Source organism: Antechinus flavipes, chromosome 3 (assembly GCF_016432865.1).
Source record: "Antechinus flavipes isolate AdamAnt ecotype Samford, QLD, Australia chromosome 3, AdamAnt_v2, whole genome shotgun sequence".
In the NCBI taxonomy this organism is placed as follows: Eukaryota; Metazoa; Chordata; class Mammalia; order Dasyuromorphia; family Dasyuridae; genus Antechinus; species Antechinus flavipes.
Genome location: NC_067400.1, coordinates 317,475,195 through 317,496,443, shown reverse-complemented (window position 1 = coordinate 317,496,443; position 21,249 = coordinate 317,475,195). Strand labels below are relative to the sequence as shown.

Sequence of the window (21,249 nt, the reverse complement as noted above, 5' to 3'; positions counted from 1 at the left end):
TATTTAACAGGAGAGAAAGCTCTCAAGGAAGCATCATCTTCAGGGATGAATTAAGCTGAATAGTGTGTAGCAATGAGGACCCAATTAAGATGAAGGAAAAAGAGGAGGTAAAGAGAAAGTCAAGATGGTGAAAGGAAAGATCACTGTTACCAAACTTCCTCAGAACCTCTCCTACAAAGTACCTGAATAGAATCAAAATTATAAAAGCGAACAAAAAGTCAGAATAAGTCATTGCTGCACCCCGGTTCAATTAGTTAAAGTCTGTAGCTATTGGGATACGGGCTAGCTAAGAGCTAAGAGCTCAGCTGAAGCAACATTGACTGTTTGCCTTGAAGTTGGCAATTGCAGCAGCAATAGCAGGGGAATCAATTAACATAAGGATAGTAAAATGATTGAACATCTGATCAGAAAGAGATTCCAGGAGATAACCACTGGGCTATTAGTATTGGATGTACATCTGACTCCATATGACAGCGCAATATCCTATTTATTATCCAGTTTCATGTTGCATTTCTAAGGAAGAGAGGAGTAATTGTAGTCCCAAGATCAGGAGCCCAACTGAGGTGAGGATTACAATGTAGAACAGAAGGGGCAGTGATCAGACCTTTCCTCAGATCACACCACCTCTGAAGCACTAAAAGTCTATAGGCTCCCATAACAAGCCATAGAAACTCAAGCTGGCCATCCCCTACCAGAGGTGAGCACTTAATTCTAACAAAATCCAAAGTTTAAAAAAATAGGCTGGAAAAAACAACAAAGAAGCTGACCATAAAAAGTTCTCAGGTGATAGGGAAACTCAAAGACACAAACTCAGAAGAAAACAATTTGAAACTATTTAGAAGTAAAGCGTCAGAGGAAAATGCAGATTGAACACAATTCCAACAAGAATTCCTAGAAGAGTCAAAGAAATTTGTTTATAAATGTCCAAAAAAAAAAAAAAAAAAAAACTTGTTAAATCAAGTAATAAAGGTAAAGGAAAAATTGGGAAAAGAAATGAGCGCATCACAGATTAGCTCCTTAAAGAGATCCCAAAATGAAAACTCTCAGAATACTGTATCTAATTCTGGGAGCATCCAGGCCAAAGAAAACATACAAGTATACACAAATACCATGAAACCACAAGATTTAGTGACTGCCACTATAATTGAGCAGAGGACGTGGAAATATTTCCAGAAGGCAAAAGGAACTAAAAATTAGCAACCTGACAAAAGTGAATATCATCCTAGAGAGGAAATAAAGGATATTTAATGAAATAGAGGACTTGCAAGCATTCCTCATGAAAGAACCAAAGCTAAATAGAAAATTGACATTTATATAAGACTCCAGAGAAGGATTAAAAAGGTCAACATAAATAAGAAATCATAAATGATTTAAGATTAAACTATTTCATCCCTATGTGGAAGGAAGATATATCACTTTTTGGGGTCAGAAGGAACACTTGGAGTTAAGTGACTTCCCAAAGCCATAGCTAATAAGTGTGAATTTGAACTCAAGTCATCTTAACTCCAGGGCTGGTGCTTAATCCACTGTGTCATTTAGCTTCTCTCTTGTAACTATTAATAATTTTATCATCAAGACAATTAGGAATCTATTTAGAAGATAGGTGTGAGTATTGAGGTGGAATGATCTTTAAAAAAAAATTGAAGGTTGAGAAGGAGTGGGGAAATTTATCTGCTACAAGAGAGTAACACAAGGAAGAATTTTTGCAGTGAAAGAGAAAACGAGGGGGAACAGGCAATACTTGAACCTCCTCTTCTGCACTAGTTCAAAAAAGTGGCAGTATATACACATATAGAGTTGGGAATAGGAGTTCATCTTATCCAACAAGGAAGTAGGAAGGCAATGAACTAAAAGAAAGGGTAGAGTGATAAGAGAATAGATTAAAGGAAGCAGTGATCAAAGACTACAAGGGACAGTATCAAAAAAAAAAAAAAAAAAGAGAGATAAATGAAGAGAATAGGGTGAAGGGAAATACATAATATTCATAATTGTGAGTGTAAGTGGATCACTCACTCATAAAATGGAGCCAAGATAAGTTTAAAAATTGTCGGTTTCTAGGAGCTAGAGAAGATTATAGGATTCTGACACAACCTTAGGAAGAGCTTTTATAAGACTGACTAGGGATCCAGAAAACAAGCTAGGACTCAGGCACAGAATCATTCAACCATCAGCAAATAAGCATCTACTCTGTGCAATCTTTGAAGGTTAAAAAAGGAGGTAAAAGATGATACCTGTCCCCAAGGAGCTTACAATCAAATGAGAAAGACAACATACAAAAATATATGTATACTAAGAAAGAAACTATATAGAGAGGTAAGTAAGAATTAACAGAAGGAAGCACTAGAATTAAGAGGGATTGAAAAAGGTTTTCTCTAAAAGATGGGATTTTAGTTGGGACTTTAGAGGTCAGTAGTTGGAGTGGAAAAGGGAAAGTTTTCCAGGCATGATGGACAGCCAGTGAAAATATCTGGAGCTGAGAGAGTATCTTGTTTGTGGAGCAGCCAAAAAGTCCATATACAGTACAGTATATAGAGAGAGTACAATATAAGAAGACTGAAAAAGTAGAAAGGGATTTGGATATGAAGGACTTTAAAAGGCAAAGTGTTTTGTATTTACTTCTGGAGACCATAAGAAGCCACTGGATTTAATTTAAAAATATATTGAAAATTTTCTCTTCTCTGCTCCCAGAGAATCATGCATCTAATAACTTTAAAAAAAGAAAAAAAAAAAAGGTCAAGATCCTCAATCAGTACATCAAAAAACCATTATTTGGAATATTCCATATATCTGGGACTCATCTGCAAAAGTGTATGTATTAAGAGTTTTTTTGTTGTTGTTGTTGTTTGTTTTTTTCCATATCTCTTCTTTAGGGCCAGGTTTGTTCTTTGGACTTTTGCAACATTCATTTGAAATTTTGTGGTTGAAACTGTTAAAGACCTTTACAGCCTTATTCTAGCTTATCTTTTCATTTTCACTGAATATTACTGTTCTCCTATATTCTTATCATCCAGCCAAATCAGCTTTTTCACCGTTATACATAATAACATAACAAAACTGTATTTACTTTCTCTTGGTGCCCTTGCATTGGTTACTCCTCACCTCCTTTGTAAAACATGTACTCTTCATCTTAGTAAATAATTTGTTAGTTGATTGATCAGGTTGTTTTGATGCTAAGCCAGAGTATATTTCCTCAGAATCAAAATTGAAAGTCATTATGGGGCCCACAGAAAGTAGTTAGCAGATAAACAGTATAGAGCATAAAACAGACTTAGCTAAAATAAGATAATATTCGTAAAAAGTGTTTAGTATAGTGGCTGGAACATAGTAGGGGCTATATACTTAACCCATTCTCTTTTTCTCTCCTACTTCAACATACTTTTCTGTCAGGATTCAAATTTGTTGTTTGTTTCTTATTTTGGTATTCCTTCAGTCAGGACTCATATCCTGAATTTTAGTCTTGACTGTTACCTTCTAGATACTATCCCAGATCTACTACTTTGTTTATTCCCCAACTTTTTCTTGATTTTCCTGGTCATGCCTTTTTTCCTGCCTCTGAACTTCAGAGACCTCATGTTGACATTGTAATTACTTTTGTGGTGTATGTGAACTTAGCTTAAGGTATTAGAAACAAAAATAATTACAACACAGTATAATTTTATAAAAGAGAGGGCATGTGATTTTATCAGTGTGTGGAATTTTTCCCACTAGATCACATTTGTCTGACTTAATAGCTTGTACTTAGTTGTCTAAATCACATGGAGGAAAATTGCTAATGGTCATCATTCATCAGTCATCAAATTTTATTTGCCTCAGACAGATCATCTTGTCTCTGCATGTTTTTTAAACTCTATTGAATTGAAAAGTCATTCAATTCCATCAAATTTCAGAGTTGTAAAACTTCAGGATTTCAGAGATAGAAATTGGCAATTATATGTGGTTATTTTAGGAAAGTTGCATCCAAGGTCAAATATTTGCAAAACTGGAATCTAAGGTCCCTTTTCCTAACATATATTCAACAAATAATGTCACAAAGAGATGAGCATGACTGAAAAAATGACTGAACAAGAAAATATAACATGACAGAATGAGAATGAAAAAGGGCAAATAATCTCTTAGTTTGGGCTTCAAAACTCTCCTGAAAGGAACTTGGAGAACTGATCCCCTAAAACCACACTTTGAGAGCAATTACTCTTACTTTCTTGATATAGAAAAATTTGGAAGAGAGGAATGGTTTTGAGCAGAAAGATGAATTGTTCAAGTTATATAGAGTATGAAATTCCTGCGAGGTATTCATGGATATGAATTAACAGGCAGTTGGTGATATGGTTCTGGAGCTTAGGAGAATGGCATAGAGCAGGACCTATAGATCTTGGAGTCATCTTAAGAGTTGATTATTAAACCTCCTGGAAGGTTTTGAGTTCACTTTTTACAGAGAATAGAAAAGATGGCCTAGGATCTCAAAGCACCTCATGGGATACTCGTATAATTAAGGCTTGTAATCCCAATAATGATACCTATATGAGCTCATTGTCATCATTGTAGCAGTTAGTATTTCCCTAGCACATACTGTATGCCAGGCATTGTGCTAAGTACTTTACAAATATTATCTCATTTAGTCTTTACAACAACTCTGGGAGGTAGGTGCTATTTATTAAGCCCATTTTGTAGTTTAGGAAATTGAAGAAAACTGAGATTAATTGATTTACCCAATATGATGTAGCCAGGAAAATGTCTGAGTTGAATTTCCTTATTCCAGACCTAGTGCTCTATTCCTTGTCTCACCCAGTTGCTTTATAAACAGGACAAACCAAGTGTCCATAGTATGATATATAATTGAATTGACTGCTAGTCATAATGTGAAATAACAGTTCAGTGGACAATATTCTAGTCCCAGAACTGAACAAGAGGAGGAATTAGGTATTTAGAGGAAGGGAGATTTCTTGGACAGTGCGCATGCTCCAACTAATAAGCATTTAGTTCCAAAATAGCTAAAACTAAATTCAATGCAGGAACACTTCCATCAATGAAGGCATAGGCCCTTCAAATAAAAATGCTCTTCCCAAACATTTAAGAGATTTATTATAAAAAGAGCATTGATATGGTTATAACATACAACCTATATGTCAGCTACCTTCTGGGAACCTGACTTGTCTATTAGGAGGGTGAGTCTAAAGAGAAAATACACATGTACAAGATAATTCAAAAAGAATCCCTTAAAAATGTATTACTCAGCAATTAGGTTTATATAAACATGTATTCAAAATCAATTTGTAAAGGAACAATGTGGAAGAAAATTGTGAAATGTAAGACTTAATTACTATTTGGTACATACTATATGTTCTTATGTAATGATTGAATAATTCCTTTTTTAAAGAGTTCAATTCTATTTCCCGTGTTATTTTTATCTTCTGAATCCAATTCTTTCTGTGCAACAAGAGAACTGTTCGGTTCTGCACATATATATTGTATCTAGGATATACTGTGCTATATTTAATATGTATAGGATTGCTTGCCATCTGGGGGAGAGACAGAGGGAGGGAGGGAGGGGAAAAGTCAGAACAGAATTGAGTGCAAGGGATAATGTTGTAAAAAATTACCCAGGTGTGGGTTCTGTCAATAGAAAGTTATAATTATGGAAAAAAAAATAAAGAGTTCAATTCTTTTTTAAATCACCCTATATTTATACACAGAACCAGTTCTCTTTTCATTGTACTATTTTTCCTGTTCTATATAGTAACCTATGATATTTTCATGATATCCAAGTTTAGTAACTATCAAAAAAACTCTTGACTTATCTTGGACTTCAACTGCCTATTAGGTGTTTTTATTCTACCCTTTGAAGTCTAAAGATGTTTCTTTATTTTTTTCTCTACCAAGAAAAACAAATCATCTTGTTTAAAGAGTTTCACCTACTCTCCATTTTTGGTTATCATTCCCTTCTCTTCAGCAATTGCCTATTCCTTCTGAAGTGCCTCCCAGTGGCTATCCTCCTTAGCTCACATACTTATGAGTTGATCTGCTTTTGTGGGAAGGCAGCTATCAAGGTTCAAGGTACTTTGTAGGTCCTCACTTCTTTTAAACTCTAGTTCAAGTGCCTCTTTCAATTTACAGTTAACTTTAATAGCCCTAGACCCAATTATCTCAAAGAAGGAAACACTAAGATAGTATAGTGAAAACAGTAGATACATAACCATCTCTTCCACCCCCTTTCACTAAACCTTGGACTCACTGTCCCACCAATATACTTAGCATTAATGGGTAAAGTAACTATGCCTGCAACTCATGCCTATTAACACTACTTGTGCAGAGCCCTTTGTTCTTTTTCCTTGGGTCTTCATGCTGCTTCCTTCTGGGCATATCATCTCTTTATTCCCCAACAGAACTCTTTAGACCTACTCCTTCTTAGAATTCAACTGCCAGAAGTAGTTCTCTTTTGAATTCAGTTTGTTCTCTTCTGTCACCAGGGTCCACACTCTTCAAAGCTGCTTTCATTGACTTTGTTACCTCTGTTGAGCTCAGGGTATTTATTCACTTTACAAGGAGTTCTGTAGCAAGATGTCATTGCCAATGCCAGGGGAAAGTGAGTTTTTCCTCCTTTCCTCTTATCCCCAACAAGGAGAAAGGAGGGGGAAAAAAAACTGCCTCCTCAGGAACTGTTTCTTCTATAAGTGGCTTTCTTCTAGCCTTCTAACGATCATATTCTGTTTTCATGCCTCAATTTTGTCCCTAGAATTTGCAAGCTAACTTTTAAAGGCCACACATTGGATTTGGCCAGTCAATGGTAGGCTATCTTTCTAATTCAATTAAGTTTGAGTGAATATACTTCATATTTCTTCACATCTAGTAAAAAGGTAATAGTATGTAAAATATATTATAAAATAATACATAAAATAATTTAATTTTTTAAAAGTGTAACTCATTTTCTTGTTACCTAGCCTATATTTCTCTGATTATATGAGGAGAATTGGGGTGTTGGGAGGTGGTTATTTGTAAATGATCTGCCCTGCCCAGTTTTTTTTTTTTTTTTTTAGTGGTTTGTTTTTTTGTTTTATGCAAAAATGCTTAAATATATCTTTTTTTTCATTGATTAGATTCAGATTTTACACCTTGAATATCTTTGCTTCAAATACATTATTTCATTCCTTTTGGTAGTTTCTGATTATATACTATAATGTATGGTAGCTTTGTATCTTTATAGCTGAAGGTTTTCTAGTCACTTGCATAATATGTTATCTATCATTAGAATCACTAAATTTATGTGTCTTAGAGTTTGAAATAAGTTTGTGTTTTTGTTTTTCTCTCCTGGATGTGATCTGTACATTCTTTTGATTAGTGTTTTGTTTTCTTAAGAGATTCTGGTTCAGAAGTTTTTTTCTATTATTGCATTTTAGTGTTGAAGTTTTTGACTTGTCATGGGTGGCCTATGATCCTTAAGTGGTTTCTAGGCACCATCCTGTCTTAGAGATTAATGTATTTTGCTTTTGTTTAGAAATCGTGTTCTTTTTAATTTACCGAAATTTAAAGAGATCTACTATAGTAGTTTTGAGTTTTTTCTATTATACTAATTATTTCTGCTTTCCAGGCCATAAATCTATCATTTATTCCTGTTTTTTTTCCCTCTGAGATTGATTTTCTCTCTTGAGAAAATTCTGGAAAATTCTGTTGTGGCCATCATATCTTTTGACCATTTATCCTGAAACTATTCTGTAACATTTTTTTCTTTTGATCAGTAGATAACTCTATATGTTCTTGTTGTTCTTGTTAGAACTTTTTTTTTTTTCCATAAGTGGGATAATTAACATCATTATTTGGTTCTTAAGAGATTCCATCCCTCCTGGGCTGACTTACTGGGCTGTGGTAATTAGGGGTCCTATCTGAGCTCTTCATAATCTCTCTTTCTCAAATCTAGTGTGTGTATCAGATTATGCTCAACTTTTCATTCCTTATTTCAGTACTTTGATGCTAAATGTTACCAAGCAAAAAATTATAAGCCTGAAGCCAATCTAGTGGTAATCCCCTTTGAATTTTAGTAAAGCTTATTCTTAACAATGAACATAAGATTTGTCATCATTAATTTCCTTTTTGACTAGTATAGGATGTATTAGAACTTAAGCTTTGTTGACACAGGCTTTAAGAAATCTGTCATTTCTGTGCCATGATGAGCTGTCATAGTGGTTCTTGGTTGTTGGGTTTTTGTTTTCTTATATGTTTTATTTGGGCTAGGACTTAAGGTCTTTTGTTCTAGTTGAGATCACTTAATAACTTGTTGATATTCAGAAAAAGATAATAGGGAACCTAAGGAAATGCCATGTAACTTAACTTCTTCCAAGCTCTATTCAGTAGAGATTCACCTCCTTTGTTACAGCCTCTTAAAACTTCCTTTTAAGATTCCTATAGTATGCCTTTCAACCATTAATTTTTTCTTTTCTTTATTTAATTTATGAGCTAAAAATTTCCTTAACACAGTATCATTTAAAAACATAATTGTACAAGAAACTATAAATCTTATATATAACTTGCTATTCCTTTTAAATATATAATATATAGCTTATAAATTTCTTTTTTCCTTTTTTTTCCTCCTCCTTCCTCCCTGTCCCCCGAGATGTCCAACCATCAGTTTCTTATAGTCAGAATGAATTCCAAAATAACAGCTTTCCTTCAGTGGAATAGGTTAGATTCACAGGACAAAATAGTCAGTGACTATAGTAATCTAGTGTTTAATAAGCCCAAAGAGAGGAGCCCAGTTTCTGAGATAAGAATTTGACAAAAATTGCTGGGCAAATTATAAAATAGTGTGGCAGAAACTTGACCCACATCTGACAACCCTATACCACAAGTAGATCAAAATGAGTTTATGATTTAGACATAAAGAATGATATTATAAGCACATTAGAAGAATGAAGGATAGTTTATAACTCAGATATGTGGAGAAGGAAGGATTTGTGGCCAAAGAAGATATAGAGTACATTATTAAACATAAATTGTATACTTTTGATTATATTAAATTTAAAAAAAATTTTGTACAAATAAAACCAATGCAGACAAGATTACAAGGGAAGCAATAAACTGAGAAACCATTTTTAAAAATTCAAGGGTTCAGATAAAGACCTCATTTCTAAAATATATAGAAAATTGACTCATTTATAAGAATTCAAACCATTCTTCAATTGATAAATGGTCAAAGGATATGAACAGACAATTTTCGGATGAAGAAATTAAAACCATTTCTATTTATATGAAAAGGTGCTCTAGATCACTATTGATTACAGAAATGCAAATTAAGACAACTCTGATTTACTACTATACACCTTAGATTGGATAAGATGACAGGAAAGATAATGATAAATGTTGGAGGGATAGGGAAAAAATTGGGACACTAATACATTGTTGGTGGATTTGTGAGCTGATTCAGCCATTCTGGAGAGCAATATGGAACTATGCTCAAAGGACTTTCAAACTGTGCATATCCATTGATCCAGCAGGGTTTCTACTGGGCCTGTCTCCCAAAGAGATCATAAAAAAGGGGAAAGAACCCACATGTGCAAAAATGTTTGCAGCAGCTCTTTTTGTAGTGGCAAGGAACTGGAAACTGAGTGTGTGCTCCTCAGTTGGAGGATGGCTGAAAAGGTTATGATACATGAATAGAAGAATTGCACATGTTTAACATAAGTTGGATTACTTACCATCTAGAGGAGGGATGGGGGGGAAGGAAAGGAAAAAATTTGGAATACAAGGTATTAAAGGATGTATGCTGAAAATTATCCATGCATATGGTTTGAAAATGAAAAGCTTTAATTTAAAAAAAAAAAAAGTATAAAAAACTTAACGATAACAGCTTTCCGTATTACCATCTTCTCTTCTTCCATTTACACTTTAGGAAACTGAGTCTCACAATTAAGACTCTCACAAATAGATTAAACAACTTGACCAAAGTTACATATATGACAAGAATCATTAAGATAAGTCAAGAATTTATCATGTGCTCTACTTTGAAAGAAAAAGGCTAGCCAATGTCTAGATAATGTTTGAGTATCCTATCTCTACATGCATACATATATACACACACACATACATATGTGTATGTGCTGCTTGTAATTAGTGTATTATATCAAAATTTTTCCTTTGACTGTGTTGACAGAATATCTCTTCGCTTTTCTACCACATTTCTGCTCTGTTTTATGAATTTCCTCTCATGAATATATTTTAATACTTTGTACAAATCTGTTGCTGTTTAAATTTATGTAATTGTTGATACTGATTTAGACTTGCTGCTTTGAAATGCCTCAGACTCTAAATGTTGTCTACATCAGGAAATCTCAATAATGTAATATAACATTTTAACTTGATTTGTTTTGAATGTATTACTTTTATCATAGGCATTCACAATTTTTATCAGATGTAGGTTTACTCGTGAAGTCATGAGGAAAGCTGCCTTTTTTATTTCCTAGAGATCCTTTCCAGATAGATACATCATTAATTTGATTAACCTATTAGAATATGATTTTTATCTGAATATAATAATTCTGGAGAACACATACTGAGTCACTAGAAAATAAATCTTGGAAAATTAATTGATTTAGTTCTGAGGCTTAGGGTTTGTTTGTTTTTTTTTTCTTTTCTTTAAATGCTTGATGATTTAACAGTGAAAGGCTTCTTGTATTTATAGCTGTTATTAGAGTGCTGGTATGTCTTTATCTTCTATATTCTTAAAAGTGTTAATAGCAAGGTAATATTAGCAATTTTTTTCAAGCAAATTTGTGGGTGTAGGAGTTATATGAAAGTACCTGGAACATAGAGATAGGAAATTACAGGTGCAAAAAAGCAAATGCTGAAGTGTGCTTAAACAGTATGTACCTTGTACAGATCTTTTTTTTTCTCCTTGCTTTCCCAAGAAGTCTTTTTTTTTTTTTTTTTCCTAATTTGCAACACTATTATCCCAGTAAACCCCCTGGTTAAAAGAACCTTCTGGTTTCTTTTGATCCCCAATTCTTATCAGTTCAGACTGTTTTTACTTTGGGCTCCCTTCACTTTTGTTTCATGTTCTAATTATCTAACTTTTAGTGTCTTCTGCCTCATTCCCAAGATTATATTTTCTCTTTCTTTTTAAAAAGCCTTTTGTTAGGTCTAGAGCCTAAACAAACCTAAAAGCATTTTCTTTCCTAGTGATAATTACTTATTAATCTGTTGATAATCAGTTCTAGTATTTAAAGTGTGTATGCTTACATTAGCTTAAGTAGACTAAATAAATATGTTGATAATCAGATAAACAAAGATGAATAAAATTTAAAAATTGGAGGTTACCTGCTTCTACCTTTATTGGAAATGATTGAGGAAAACTGCTTTAAGGGGTTCAGAAAAAGGACATTTGGGGAAAATAATACAATTACTTCTACCATGTATACTCGTTTTAGAAATCTCGGAATCCCTTGAAACTAATTTCCAAGAAAGCTTGGAAATTTAGTTTGCCTGTCCTTTTGTTGAAAATAACAGGATTTTTAAAGGATAAAATAAACCTTAGTTTTAGACTCAGTTTTTGGCATAGAGCCATTATTATACAGTATAGAAAACAGATTTCAAAGCAGTTTTTTTCCAAGAAAACTCCTGTGCTGAACTTCACTCTCAATGTAATATTGCAGAAATCATGACCACCTCAGGAAAAGAGAACTTCCGCCTGAAGAGTTACAAGAACAAGTCCCTGAATCCTGATGAGATGCGCCGCAGGAGGGAAGAAGAAGGACTTCAGTTACGTAAGCAAAAAAGAGAAGAGCAGGTAAATATTTTATCTTTATTAATTTGTTATAGTTTGCTATACCAGGATAAGCCTAAAAGAAAGCAAAGTCATTTTGTAGCTTTGTTCATGGTTTTACATACTTAATTTATGTACTCTTAGGCCAGCTATTTGTGAAGGCAGTTTTCATACTGTGACCTCCCTAAATCACTGAATTACAGATCCATCTTATGCCCTTTATGACCCAAAGTGCCTATTAGAAAAATGCGTCTCATTTTTTTTCTATCAAAACTTCTAGAAGAGTCTTTGTTCTAAGTTTCTTTTTAGAATAGTTGGTTCTTTTTAGAGCAGCTGGAACTTTTGGGACAGAATTCTAAGGTTCACAAGCCTAGGAGAGAGAAGGAATGAAGGCTAAAAAGAGACAGATTGATGCTACTTTTTGCCAATTGTGGGCATATCTAAAAAGGTTCTAAGAAGGATAATGGCATCTGAGACTTGGCTTATGACACCACATGTGGTATAACATACTTTTCCTTTTTTTTCCCAATTTTTTTCAATACAATAGTTTTATTTTCCCAATAACATATGAAGGTAGCTTTTAACATTTATTTTTATAAGATTTTGAGTTTTAGATTTTCTTTATTCCTCACTTAACTTGCCTCTTCCCTAAGACAGCAATCAATCTTATATAAGTTATACAGTCATTTTAAATATATTTCCATATCAGTCATGTTTTTGAAAAAAAGGCATTTTATTTCATTAAATATTTCTCAATTACATGTAGAAAATAATTTTAATGATCATTTTTAAGATTGTGAGTTAGAAATTTTCTCAGTCCCCTTCCAAAGAAGGCAAGCTGTTATTTATTTGTCCTTTGTTCTCAAAGACCATGACATTAGCTAAGTAGGACTATGCAAAGTCAATAGAGCCATCTAGAGCCAATGGCAAGATATAGATTAGGATGACTGGAGATGGTGCTAGATGTGATAACAAGCAATTTAATATGGATTATATGTGTGAAGTCATGCAAAAAAAAAAAAAAAGAAAAACAGTTTTTAATTAGTATGCGTAAGTATTCATTCAGAGTTCATCAGTTCTCTCTCCAGAATTAGATCTTGTTTTTCTTCATGCATCCTTTGGAATTGTCTTGGATCACACTGTCTTCATTGAGTAGTGAAGTCTTTCACAGTTGGTTATCTTTACAATGTTGCTGTTACAGTATACAATATAACCAGCTTTTTTTTTTTAAATCTATACATGTCAGCATACTTAGATTCTTTGTAGAGAAGCTTTTTTTTTCAAGTTTATATTCATTAATATTAAATTGCATTTTGTAAACAGAATGCAAAGTTGATTACTATGTGCCAAAAAAAAAATTTTTTTTAATGTGTTTTGGTTGCCCAGTTACTTTTCCTCCATTTATTTGACTTCTTTCACAATAATGGATAATAATAATCATATGTATTTACCTTGACTTTTTTGGGAAACAGAGCATTGTATGTAGCATTGTTGAAAAGCAGATAATAAACCATAATACAAAAATATAGGCTTGTTTGATTCACAGTAATTCTCTTTCCTACAGTCAGTAAATATTTACAGATACCTCTGTTTCCCTTTTCCATCAGTTGTTTTGATCAGTTCAATTTTTGACATAAGAACTTATCTAGTACTTTATTATGGAATAGAAGTGACATTGATTGAATTCTAGAAAGCTTTGACAATGAAACACAAACTATAATGAGTTGTATTTTTTTTTTTTAAATAGTGACTTGTATTAAGCTGAAACAGCTTTAAAGACAGTCCTCCTTGTAGTCTGCATCAGCTTATTCAGGAGTTATATTAGTTAGACTAGACTAAGTATGGAGAATCACCACTACGTGATGATTTATTATTTCTAGGGTTGTCATAGCTTAACAGAAATGTAACATCAGTTATATTTGTGTCTTTCCTTCTGAACATCTACAGTGACAGTAACAGAGGATATTCAGAATCACAATTTTTAGACAATTTATAAATGCTGTTTAACTAATGATATTCTAAATGAGAGATCCTTATGTAATCTTACATGATGTTTCTAAGTAGTATATAATAGATTACTGGATTTAGGAAGACAGAAATTGAAATCTACTTTCAGACACTTCTGAATTTTATGACTCTGGACAAGTCGCTTAACCTTTCTTAGCCACCGAATTTTCATTTGTAAAATGGAGATATTAAATAACACCTATTTTTCAGGTTATTGTAACAATAAATTGTGTGTATGGGGGAAATATATATAAATACACAAACACCTCCCCACACAATGCATATATATATTGTATTTTCATAATCTTAAATACCATGTACTGATTGTGTTGAGGAAAGTATGGAAGAAGATATGTGTATACATACATGCATCTCTTTCTCTTTTTCCCTCCATCTCTCTCTTCTTTCTTCCCCTTTCTTTCTCCTTTCCCCCTCCCCCATGATCTATCTTCTGTCTCAGATACATAATAATTTTATAACTACACAAGTCACTTAACTTTTTTTAGTACCAACTTCTCAGTATTTTTGTGAAAATCAATTGAGATTTCTCTGTTTACTTGTTAATGTACGCATTCAAATTTTATTTATATGTGAATAATAGATAAATATATGTGAATAGTATTATAAAATATGCTTTTATATTATATAATACTATATATAGAAAAGTATTTAATTTTTATTTACATATAATTTTATGTATAGCTATAAATAAATTGTGTACATGTATACATTATTCTTTAAATGTTTGATAGAATTCACATGTAAAACATGTATATATGTATATATACACACGCACATAAATAATCTCATTTGATCTTCACAGTAATCTTGTGAAGAGAGGGTACTGAAGGGAAAAAAATCTGTGGCTGAGAAAGTTTAAGTGATTTATCCAAGGTCAAAAACTATTAAGTATCAAATTTTGGTGTTCCTTACTCCACACATGCACACATACTCTTTCGAAAACCTTGAAATGCTTGTTAAGTGTTAATTATTATGTGAACAAGTGGATTCCTGGAGAAATTGAACATACCAGTATTGACATTAAGAATCATAAAATTTCAGAATTAGAAGTAATCTCAGTGACCAACTAGTCCATCTCATTCTTGAAAAAGAATGCTTATTCCAATTTAACCTGACAAAGAGATCCAACATTTGCTACTGTAGACTTTTATTGTGTGAGAATTCACTACTTCCCCATTAATTCATTCTACTTTTGGATAGCTCTAATTCTTAATATAAATGAAACCAGGAGGAACAAAAACATTCTAGTTAAATGAAAGGATTCTCCTAGGCTGATCCTGTAAGTAAAAAAAGAGGAGTTGTTTTTGATCAATTAGTATTAAAGACATCATTGTATGTCATACTTGGTCTTCCATGAAGGTAATGACAGTTTAAGCAGTGAAATCTGTTGCTGAGGTTGACGTAGAGAAGTTTTGAAGATTCTTTATACTAAGTCAGTCGTGTGTCTTAATAATCAGTGCCTTTGGTATAAAGATTAAAATAGAGAAAAAATGGTGATGAAAAACGTTTGAAAATTTGGTTTATAGTTAAGAAAAAAGTGGCCTCATACCTATATATCAAGAATATTTCTTGCCAGAAGAGAGTTCAAAGAATAATTTATAGAAGGTTTCTGAAGGAGACCAGCTTGCTTAAAACACCCATTTCCAGATGAGGAAACTGATGTTCTGAGAGTTTGTCACATACAGTAATAAATATCAGTGTTGAATTTAAACCCAGATCCTTTTGATTTCAGAATCAATGATTTGTTTCCACTGTGCCATACTACTTCTTGAGACATCAAAATAAAAAGGCTATATTTAACTGCCTTGCCCAGTGGGAAATATAGTAGTTATTCACAGTCTTGATCCCACTACTGAATGGGAATACTGACCTATTTCATTTCTTACACAGGCTAATTTATCCTTAGACAACCTAATCTCCTGTTCCCAAGGTTTACCATAGTAGAGATGCCAAACTTAGAACAGTCATCTAATCAGCATTGCTTCTTGGAGCTCAGAACCCCTCTAGCCTCTGGCCTCCTGAGTAGCCAGGACTGTATATATGTATATATGTATGATGTAAATGCTATCTTGCAGGTTGGAAAGTACTATACATGTCATTCATTAAGGCATTTAAATACCTGCTATGTATCAGCCATAGTGAAAAGCACCAGGGATATTATAGAAAGATAAAAATGTTGCCCTCTATGAGCTCAAATTCTACTAGGGGGCGTTATACTCCCCCTAACTATGGACTAAACTAACTATGGACATATAAGAAAAAAAAAAAGTAAAGTAGAATTTAAATGGGAGGTAATCTCCATGGGAAGGCACTAGTGTGGGGTCGGAATGGAGTAGGAAAGGCATCTTGAAGAAGGAAGTCAAAAGGCAGATATGAAGAGGGAAATATTACAAATATAGGTCACAAGTCAGTGCCACAGAAGGGAGGTAGAAGTGTTCTACATAGAGAACAGCAAGTCTAATGTTCCTGAATCATAGAATATGAGAAGGGAAATAAATCAGGTCTGAAGGACTTTAAAAGTTAGATAGGTTTTTATATTTGATTCTAAAGATAATAGAAATTCCCTGGAGTTAATGAGAGAGAAGGTAACACAGGCAGAATTGCTTTACAAAGATTACTTTGTCACCTTAGTGGAGCGTGTAAAGAGAGACTTATGTATGACAAGGAGACCAATTAGAAATCTATTGCAGGCTTGAAGAGATGAATGCCCTCACCATGGTGATGGTTGTTTTAACTAGAGAGAAGGGAATGTATATGAGCAGTATTATGAAGGTAGAAATGACAAGACTTGGCAACAGGAGTATATGTAAGGAATCAAGAATGACACTGAAGGTGTCTGGCATAAGATTTTGGGGGAAAGATTACAAATTCTCTATTGGATGTGTTGAGTTTGATACTTGCAGTATATCCATTTTGAGATGTCAAGGAGGCAATTGGTGATGATCTTTGGAGGGTAGGTGAGTGTGTGTGTGTGTGTGTGTGTGTGTGTGTGTGTATATGTTATGTATTAGCTACAATGAGATGATAATGGGACCTGATGAGATCACCAAATGAGATAATATAAAGTGAAAAGAGAAGTGGACCAGGGACAAAGCCTGAGGTAATACCTACTATTAATGGACAAGCAAAGGAGACTAAAAAGAAATACTCAACCAGGTAGGAGGGAAAACAAAGAGAGAGTAGTGTCCTGAAAACTTCAAGTGAAGAAAGTATCCTGAGGAGAGGGAGATAGTGTTTAAGACTGCAAAGAGGTTAAGGAGACTGAGCATTGAGGAAAAAGGCCATAAGATGTGACAATTAAGAGATATTTGTTAACTGGAAATATCAGGTTCAATTGAAAGATGGACTTTGTAAGTCATATTGTAGCCAGGGAGAAGAAAAAAGGAGACCCCCAGTAGTAAGATAGACTTTTTAAGTATTTTAGTCAAGAAAAGGGAAAGTGATAGAATAGTAATGATCAAGTGAAAGTTCTTTGAAGATGCTATAGACCTAGGCATGTTAGGCATTAGAGAAGCAGCCAGTAAAGTGGGAAAAGAGTAAAGGTTAATGAGAAAATAGGGATGAAAAGGGATGGGAGGGAAACTGCTGGAGAAGATGGGATGGAAAGATTATGGAAACTGAGTGGGAATTGAGACATAGTGTTTTCATCCTTTTTTTTTTTTTCTTTCCTGTGGTTTTTCCCTTTTGTTTTTTTTTTTTGTTTGTTTGTTTGTTTTTTGTTTTGTTTTTTTTACAAGATGACAACATGGAAATATGTTTAAAATGATTGTACATATATAACCTGTATCAGATTACTTGCTGTTTTGGGGAAAGAGGAAAAACAAATTTAGAACTTGAAATCCTACATGTTGAAAATTATCTGTAAATGTAATAGGAAAAAATAAAATATTTTTAAATGAAGAGGGGGAAAAAAGTGTGATGGAATGGGATGACGTGTGCAAAGAAGAGTTTTCCTTGGTAAGGAAAAACATTGGTTTAACATTCTTTGCTCATCATTCCATTATTGCTACACACTCATTGACTCCACTGTATGAAAATAAATGGTATGTTTTTAGGTGACATTTATGAGATCTTGTTCTAAATTTTCTTGGAGTTTTTAGAGATCATGATGCTGTGTTTCAGTTGAATACATTGCCTAACTTTTGGGGATCATAGGATATATTTCTGCTTTAAGAAAAGGAAACTTGTTAGTAAATATGTCATTTAGAACTAATAGTATATGTCCATTACTTTTAAATTATTTTCTTTATGCTTTTTGAAGTTATGATTATTAGTTAGCTAACTCTTAAATTTTTTTCTTCATCTCTTTTCACTGTGTTCCAGCAATAGTATTAGAATTATCTTATTCAGGAGGAACTTTTAATGGTTGATACTTGGCATTTTTTAAATGTTAAAATTCTTTTTATACTCACACTTTCAGCATTTTGAAATGATTGCCATTTTACTGTCATAAATGAGGCATAAGGCCAAATCAGTGCTTTATAATAATTTGTGATAATTAAATATCACAAAGATCAAGCTGCTGCTTTTCTGATACAGTCAAGAAAACATGAGGGTTTTTAAACCTGCTGACAAATATTGTTATGATTATAAAGGCATGCTGTCCATATAATGGAAGTTGTGTGCTATTTAATTTTTCATTACCATACATGAGATAACAAGTTAAGTCAAATAATTTTACAAATAGTAGTCACCAAAAATGAAAACCTTTTGTGTATACCATATCATTTTCTTTTTCACTTGGAATGCCTTTCCTTTGTTTAGTTGCTGAAATCTTAGTTTTTGAATTGTCAATTTTGGAGAGAGAGATCTTTTTTAAAAAATCATTTTTATTTACCAACCATATCTCTACAGCCTGTTCTCCCCAAATTAAAAATGAACAAGAAAAAATTATGGCAATTTTTAAAAAGAAAATTATATAGAGGAAAAATGGAAAAAACTTTTAAGTTGTACTTCTTTCTCATCAGATTAGCTTTTTTTTTTTTTTTTTTTCCTTAAGGAAAATGACATGTTATAAGGAACAATAGGAAAAATAAACACATTAATCCATTGTTGATAGAGCTCTGAATTGATCAAACCATTCTGGAAAGCAGTTTGGAATCATGACCAAAAAGTTAATAAATTATGCATATTCTTTGTCTTAGACCCTACTGCTTCCATATGCTCAGTTCTGATTTTTAAGGAATTATTTACGTCATTGAATTTTTGTACCTCCTTTCCCAAATGGCTAATTTTGCCTCAATAGCTTTTTGGGTTTCTTTTGCACCACTGTCAATTATTTTCCTAATTTTTCCTCCGTCTCTCTCACTTGATTTTCAAAATCCCTTGTGAGCTCTTCCATAGCTTGAGACCAATTCCTATCTTTCTTGGAGGCTTTGAAAGTAGGAGCATTGACTTTGTTATCTTCTAAAGAGTATGTGTTTTGTCACCATAGTAATTTTCTATGGTCAGAAAACCTTGTCTATTGTTTTCTCATTTTCCTAGCCTATTACTTGGCTTTTAACTCTTTGCTAAAGTATGGCTCTGTTTCCAGGGTGGAGGATGCGCTATCCCAAACTTCAAGAGTATTGTGCAGCTGTTTTCAAAGATCCTTCTAGGGGCTGACCAAAAGCCCTGTTTTCTGCCTTGGAACAGTTAGGAGTGACTTCACCCCACTGTAGCTGTAAGATCTAGTGTGCTAAAGCAACAGAGTTCTGCTTTGCTAGCACTGGGGCCAGGGCTGGGAATGCGTGCTAGATTCTTACCCTGTTGCCACAGACCTTTTTTGCTGACCTTCCAAGCTCTCTGGGCTGAGAGGTCTGGAAGCCACCAGTACTGCTGCTGATTTAGAGGTCCTAGACCTATTCCTGCTTTATTGGAATGGGGCCAGAACTGGGACTGGTATTGGGGCCCAGGGTGCACTAGTATGGCCTACACTGGGATTGAATAGTGGACTTCCATCTTTTTGGTTGGCCTTTTAACCAAAGGTAGCATACCTGTTGCTATATAGGGTAAGATGTTTATCTAAACCTAATTTCTACCAAACACTTTTTCAGTGTTTTTAACAATGTCAAATAAGGAGTTTCTCTAGAATGCCATTTAAAAAACAAAAACTGACCTTTTTAAAAATAGTAGCTTTTTATTTTTCAAAATAGATTCAAAGATAGTTTTTAACATTCACCTTAAAAAAACTTTGTGTTCCAAATTTTTCTCCTTTCTTACCTACCTCCCTGCTCCCCTAGACTACAAGCAATCCAATATAAGATAAACATGTGCACTTTTTATAAACATTTTCTTGTTGCAAAAGATAAATCAGATCAAAAGGGCAAAAAAATGAGGAAAAAAAAAACAAGCAAGCAAACAGCAAAAAGGTGAAAATGCAATGTTGTGATTCACATTCAGTCCCCATAGTCCTTTCTCTGGATGGATGTAGATGGCGCTTTCCATCCCAAATCTCTTGGAATTGACCTGAATCACCTCATTTTTGAACAAAGCCAAGTCCATCATAGTTGATTGTCACATAATCTTGTTGCTGTGTACAATGTTCTCTTGGTTCTATTCACTTCACTTAGCATCAGTTCATGTGAGTCTCTCCGGGCCTTTCTAAAACCATCCTGCTGATCATTTTTTATAGAACAATAATATTCCATTACATTCATATACTATAACTTATTCAGCCATTCCCCAACTGATGGCACTCAATTTCCAGTTTCAGTAGAGACATTGCTGGATCAAATGATATGTAGTTTTATGGCCCTTTGGACATAGTTCCAAATTGCTCTCCAGAATGGTTGGATCAATTTACAACCCTACCAACGATGTATTAAGTGTCCCTCCAATATTCATCATTGTCTTTTCCTGTCATCTTAGCCAATCAGAGAGATGTGAAGGTGATACCTAAGAGTTGTCTTAGAGTTTGTCTAATCAATAGTGATTTAAAGCATTTTTTCTTATATCTAGAAATGACTTTAATTTCTTTGAAAATTGTTTGTGTTCTTTTATCAGTTGGGAATGGCTTGTAGTCTTATAAATTTGAATCAATTCTCTATATATATTTTAGAAATGAGGTCTTTTATCAGAAACCTTGGGTATAACATTCCCCGCCCAATTTTCTGCTTTTCTTCTCATCTTGGCTGCATTGTTAGGTTTTTGTTGTTGTTGTTGCTTTTGTTTTTTAAAAAAGTTTCTTAATTTAATATAATCAGAATTAACCATTTTGCATTTCATAATATTCTTTTGTTCTTCTTTGGTCATAAATTCCATCCTTCACATATCTGAGAAATAGACTGTTGTCCCTTATTCTCCTAATAATTAATCTCCTACTATAGTGATTTATAGTATCACTCTATATCTAAATCATAATCCCATTTCAACCAAATCTTGTTATAGGGTGTTAGGTGTTGGTCAATGTCTAGTTTCTGACATACTATTTTCCAATTTTCCCAGCAATTTTTGTCAAATAGTTCTTATCCCAGAAGTTGGAGTCTTTGGGCTTA

At 33.5% G+C, this 21,249-nt stretch overlaps 1 protein-coding gene across 5 annotated transcripts in view; it reads left to right on the top strand.

Annotated features, from left to right (window-relative positions):
- The window catches only part of KPNA1 (karyopherin subunit alpha 1), a 76,450-nt gene that overhangs the window by 15,648 nt on the left and 39,553 nt on the right, over positions 1–21,249 (top strand). For 3 of the 5 annotated variants that reach the window (XM_051985397.1, XM_051985401.1, XM_051985398.1), the window contains exon 2: positions 11,637–11,770. In XM_051985397.1, coding sequence (XP_051841357.1) covers positions 11,642–11,770 — 129 coding nt within the window. In that variant the 5' untranslated portion in view covers positions 11,637–11,641. Of the gene's footprint in view, positions 1–11,636; positions 11,771–16,768; positions 16,931–19,329; positions 19,437–21,249 lie in introns of those variants that run through there. The other 2 variants (XM_051985399.1, XM_051985400.1) reach the window with 2 other exon arrangements.